At 41.1% G+C, this 6,302-nt stretch overlaps 1 protein-coding gene across 1 annotated transcript; it reads right to left on the minus strand.

Annotated features, from left to right (window-relative positions):
* Positions 1-961: 961 nt before the first annotated feature.
* On the minus strand, positions 962-1,915 carry LOC309853270 (olfactory receptor 7A17-like; the record flags this gene model as incomplete). Its single annotated transcript, XM_082711111.1, has 1 exon — positions 962-1,915. Exon 1 carries the CDS (start codon positions 1,892-1,894, stop codon positions 962-964), a length of 933 nt encoding a protein of 310 aa, XP_082567237.1. The 5' UTR covers positions 1,895-1,915.
* Between the last annotated feature and the right edge of the window lie 4,387 nt (positions 1,916-6,302).

Genomic DNA, 6,302 nt, shown 5'->3' on the forward strand with positions numbered 1-6,302 from the left:
TCTGCTTTTCCCCTCCAGCACCCAAATTCTAATCACATGGGATTCCCCAATAAAGCATGAACTCACAAACCCCTAAATACTCTAGCGATGGACCCTAATAAAGACAAATCTTTCAGTGATGCTCCCTCTTTCTCCCTCTCAATGTCTCTCTCCACCTCTAAGACTTTCCAGAGTGGCTTTTGGGCATCCTATGTGCCCCCCAGGACTGTGAGGAATGAAACTTGGGTTTTTAGAGTTCTTTGATGGGTGTTGTTGAGGTGTGTCTTGCAATCACAATGAGAACCCAAGGGCAGGTGTAGCCACAGCAGAAGCTCAGGTCAGAGAAGCATCTGCGGGAATGTCCACAAGGGCATGGGTACAGGGGAATGCCTGGGCTTTCCTAACCTAAGCCACACTGTCAGTAACATGAGACATAAAAGGAACAGTGTTAGAGACTCCACATTATCAGGAAGGTGATAAAGGTAGTGATGTGAAGAGTGACAGACTCTAGGGGAAATCTGGGGTTTGGTATTCTCCTCTATAATAAAGTTATATGAAAGTCTTACTGGCTAAAGTAGTATTATCCATATGGAGAATATAATTTATGACTATTCTTTTGGTAAATTTAGGGAAAATTTACTTGGCATTGTATAAGTCATTTGAAATGAAATTAGTTTGAAGAAATCCAACTTGCCCCTTGTAAGAAACTTCCAGACATTTGTGATCCATGATTTGGGAAACCATTAGGAATATATGAAGATGGATAAAGGGGAATCGTCTATATATCAGATAGAGTAGAAGTTAATAAAGTGAGTTACTTAAATGTGTGGAAAAGTTGAATTCAAACAAATGGAAATTGTAGGAATTAAATGGAAGGAACAGATTCTACTTCCACAGTCTGATCAAAGAACGTCAGTTCCTGACTCTGAGGCTGCGAACCTTGCAATCATGGGCACTTTTTCAACCCCAGGGGCACTGTCCCTTAAATCACTGGAACCCCAACAATTCTTTTCAGAGCACTCTTTATGTCTCTGTTCCTCAGGCTGTAGATGAAGGGGTTGAGCATGGGTGTGACCACCGTGTACATCACCGAGGCTACTGCACTTGAGTGGGAGCTCTGGGGAGAAGCAGAGCTAAGGTACACTCCTAAGCCTGTACAATAAAATAAGGAGACAACTGAAAGGTGAGATGCACAGGTGGAAAATGCTTTATACTTGCCTTGAATTGATGATATATGACATATGGAGGAAACGATCTTAGAATAAGAGTAAAGGATCCCAGGCAGAGGAGCAACACCCAGCAGCACAGTTGCAAAATACATCACCATGTCATTAAGAAACTTGTCAGGACAGGCTTGCCCAACAACCTTACTGAGTTCACAGAAAAAATGGGGGATTTCCATGCCTGTACAGAAGGACAACCGCAATGCCATTAAACTCTGTAACAAGGAATTCTGAGCACTGATGATCCAGGACACCAGAACCAGCAGTCCACAGAGCCGGGGGTTCATGATGACGGTGTAGTGCAAAGGGTGACAGATGGCCACGAAACGGTCATAGGCCATCACAGTAAGGAGAAAATCATCCCACCCTGCGAAGAGTAGGACAAAGTATATCTGTGTGATGCAGCCTGCATATGTTATGACTTTGCTGTTATTCTGAATGTTCTGCAGCATCTTGGGGACAGTGGTGGAGATGAAGCAGATGTCTACAAAAGACAGATTCACAAGGAAGAAGTACATGGGGGTGTGGAGATGAGAGTCTGTGGTGACAGCCAGGATGATGAGCAGGTTTCCACATACAGTGATCAGGTACATAGAGAGGAAAAGCCCAAAGATGAGGGGCTGCAGGTCTGGTTCCTCTGATAATCCCAGGAGAAGAAAGTCTGAAATTCCGGTATCATTGCTTGGTTCCATGTGGTGGTGGTGACTACAAGGAAAGAAAAGAAACTGAAATAATAATTTTTAAGCAAATGAGCTTCATTTATGTATTTATTATTCTTCATTTTTTATTTTTAAAGTTTTTATTTAAGTCTAGTTAGTTAACCGACAGTGTAATATTCATTTTACAGTACAGTATGGTGACTTAACACTCCACACAACAAATGGTGATCATCACATGTCCCCCCCCTTAATCCTCATCACTTATTTCTTCCATCCCCCCACCACATCCCTTCTGGTAAACATCAGTGTGTTCTATGAAGTTGAGAGTCTGTTTCTTGGTTTGTCTCTCTCTCTCTTTTTTTTCCATTTTGCTCATTTGTTTTGTTTCTTAAATTCCACATATGAGTGAAATCATATGGTATCTGTCTTTCTCTGACTGACTTATTTCACTTACCATAATACTCTCTAGCTCCATCATGTCATTGCAAATAGCAAGATTTTATTGTGAGGGGGCAAGGTGGTGGAGGGGTAAGGGACTCCATTTCAACTGTCCCCTGAATTTAGCTGGATATCTACAAAACTATTCTGGACACCCACAAAATCAGCCTGAGATGTAAGAAGATATATATCTGGATCTCTACAAGCAGAAAAACTCCACTGGTTACAAGCTATGAAGGATGGGGTAGTGATTCTGTGGGTAGATACTGGAAGATAAAGAGAAGGAGGAGGGAGCCGCCATAAACTGGCTTCTGGAAAGTAGTATTACACCAGAGCGCAAGAGCATCCTGTGCCAGGGATAGTGATAGCTTACAGAGCAGTATCAGCCCACCAGGAAGGACCTGAAAACAGTGCTCAAACAAGATCCAGAAGCTGAGGGGGCATGTGGGCAGACTGAGGGCCAGCCACTGGCATGGACCCGGACCTCGGACTGCTCATGGTTTTAGAAGCACAAAGAGCAGAGACAAGCAGGGGCTTGAGTCGACTGCTTAGAGGGTTGCTAGGGGTGTGAACTGCCCATGGGAAGCTGAGGTTTTCATCAGCGCCACAGAAATGGAGGGTGTGTATTCTGGAGGGTTCAGAAAAGAACAGAAAAGAACTGTAATTCTGTAATTTCTATGCCCTGGGGCAGAGGTCTGCTTGCAGACATTTTCCTTTGCTCTGACCTTCAGAAATGCCTGGAAAGCTGCCAGAAAACGAAAGCCCCAAAATCCAGTTTCCATGGAGCCCAGCCCACTGATAGGGGGCAGGACAAATCCACCCAAGTAGGGTGGCCTAAAAAAGTGTGGCCAGTTCCTCCCCGAGAAAACAAGCTGTAAGAACAAGAGGATGACAACTCTAGGCTCTCTATAAAACTGTAAAATCTGCAAACCAGGGGAAAATAGTATATTGAGCTCTAGGTGCTGCTTAAGGGCTTGTGTATTTTTCAGATACAACTTTCTTTTTCTTTTTTCTCATGTTTCTTCTCTGTTTTTTCTTTTTACCTTTTTCTCAACTAGATGTTGAGAAATCTAATGTAATAGATTTCATAGTAGCTTTTTAACTTGTACTTCTTCACACCTTTAAAAAAATATAGATATAAGATACAATGTAGTCCTTTTTTTGTGTTCAATATTACCTTTTATATGTACCAGTTATATTTTTCCTGTAACTCCGGGAAATAGTGTCCTCTAAAAAAGAGAACAAAATACACCCAGGAAGAACTGAAACACCTTACTTTGCCCACTTTGAGAGATTATAGCCCCCACTCCCCACATTCCCCCCTTAATAAATTTTTTTAATCTTTAAGTTTAAAAAAAAATTTAAATTTTATAAATTTTACTCTTGGGTTTTATTTTGGCTTTGTTTTCCTGGTGGTGACTTCAGACCCTCTGGATTTTCCCAGGGTGCATCATGCCTGGATTATGGTTGATATTTTGGACTCTGTATATCTCCTCAACCACCTTCAACAGAATGACTAGGAGGAGGAACTTCCATCAAAGAAAAGAACCAGAGACAATGGCCTCTTCCACAGATCTAATGGATATGGATATGAGCAAGATAGTTATACTCAAACAGTGAATCATGGAGCACTACATCAAAAACTAATGATGTATTATATGGTACTAACATAACATAACTAAAAAATTATGTTAAAAAAGATATCAGAGAAACACTTCAGGGTAGAAATTATGAAGTCAATAGCTAGGCTTCAGAAAACCATTAGCGGCAATATGGAGTCTCTAAGGACAGAAATGAGACTGAATCTTGTCAAACTTAAAAATACTATGAATGAGGGCGCCTGGGTGGCTCAGTGGGTTAAAGCCTCTGCCTTTGGCTCAGGTCATGATCTCAGGGTCCTGGGATCAAGGCCCGCATCGGGCTCTCTGCTCAGCAGGGAGCCTGCTTCCTCCTCTCTCTCTGCCTGCCTCTATGCCTGCTTGTGATCTCTCTCTGTCAAATAAATAAATAAAATCTTTAAAAAAAAAATACTATGAATGAGATACAGACTAAACTGGATACTCTAACAGCTAGGGTAAATGAGGCAGAAGCATGAATTAATGATTTAGAAGATAAGCTGATACAAAGAAAGGAACAAGAGGAGGCCAGGAGGCCTGGGACAAAACAAAAATCCATGAGAACAGATGTAGAGAAATTAATGATGCCATGAAACGCTCCTATATCAGAATTATTGTGATCCCTACAAGGGTGGAGAGTGAGAGAGAGAGAGAGAGAATGAGTTAGAGAGTTCTAGAATATATGCTGTAATCACACCTGAGAACTTCCTTAATCTGGGGAAGGGAAAAAACATTCTGTCCAAGAAACAGAGAGAACCCCTCCCAAAATCAATAATAAAAATAGATTGACATCCCACCATATAATAATGAAGTTTGCAAATCTTAAAGCCAAGGAAGACATTCTGAGAGAAGCTAGGCGGAAGAGATCCCGCCCCCCCCCATTTTTAAAAAATTTCTTTTCAGCGTAACAGTATTCATTGTTTTTGCACCACACCCAGTGCTCCATGCAATACATGCCCTCCCCAATACCCATCACCTGTTTCCCCCAACCTCCCACCCCCCGCCCCTTCAAAACCCTCAGGTTGTTTTTCAGGGTTCATAGTCTCTCATGGTTCACCTCCCCTTCCAATTTCCCTCAGCTCCCTTCTCCTCTCCATCTCTAGGGGGAAGAGATTTATTATGTATGGATGGAGGAGCATCAGAGTAACTTCAGACCTGTCCACAAAAACCTGGCAAGCCAGAAAGGGCTGGCAAGACATATTCAGGGTACTGAATGAGAGGACCATGCAGCCAAGAATACTTTATCCAGCAAAGGTGTCATTAAGAATAGAGAGACAAAGAGCTTCCAGGACTGGCAGAGACTGAAAAGAATATGTGACCACCAAGCCCAGCAAGAAAAATTAAGGAGGATTATATAAAAGGAGAAAGACCCCAGGAGTGATATAGAACAAAGATTTACAGAGACAATCTATAGAAACAGGAACTCTATAGACAATATTATGGCACTAGATACGTATCTTTCAGTAGCCACTCTCAGTGTGAATGGCTTAAATGCTCCCATGAAATGGCACACGGTTGTAGACTGGATACAAATATATGACCCATGCACGTGCTGTCTACAAGATACTCACTTTGAACCTAAAGACACCTCCTGATTGAAAGTGAGGGGATGATGAACCATTTTTCATGCTAACAGACATCAAAAGAAGGTGGGGTAGCAATTATTATATCAGACAAAATAGATTCTAATCTAAAGACTGTAGTAAGAGATGTAGAGGGACATTATATCATACTTAAAGAATCTATCCAACAAGAAGATCTAGCAATTATAAATATCTATGCCCCCAACACGGGATCAGCCAACTACATTAGCCAATTGTAATTGTAACCAAAATAATAAACCATATGGATAGTAATACATTAAGAGCAGGACATCTTAACACTCCATTCTTTTTTTAAATTTATTTTTTATTTTCAGCATAACAGTATTTATTATTTTTGCACCACACCCAGTGCTCCATGCAATCCGTGCCCTCTATTCTCAGCAATGGGCAGATCATCTAAGTAGAAGATCAACAAGGAGACAAGAACTTTGAATAACACATTGGACCAGATGGCCTTCGTAGACATATACACAGAATTATCTACCCTAAAACAACAGCATTTCCACTCTTTATGAGTGTACACAGAACTTTCTCCAGAACAGACTACATACTGGGTCACAAATCAGGTCTTAGTCAACATGAAAAGATTGAGATTATTCCTGCATTTTATCTGACCACAATTCTTTGAAACTGGAACTCAATCAGAAGAAAATACTGGAAGGAATTCAAACACTTGGAAGTTAAAGAGCCTCCCACTAAAGATTGATTGAGTCAACCAAGAAATTAAAGAAGAAAAACAATTCATGGAAAGTAAAGAAAAGGAAAAAGCATCAGTCCAAAACC

Source organism: Mustela nivalis (genome assembly GCF_964662115.1).
Source record: "Mustela nivalis genome assembly, chromosome: 1".
In the NCBI taxonomy this organism is placed as follows: domain Eukaryota; kingdom Metazoa; phylum Chordata; class Mammalia; order Carnivora; family Mustelidae; genus Mustela; species Mustela nivalis.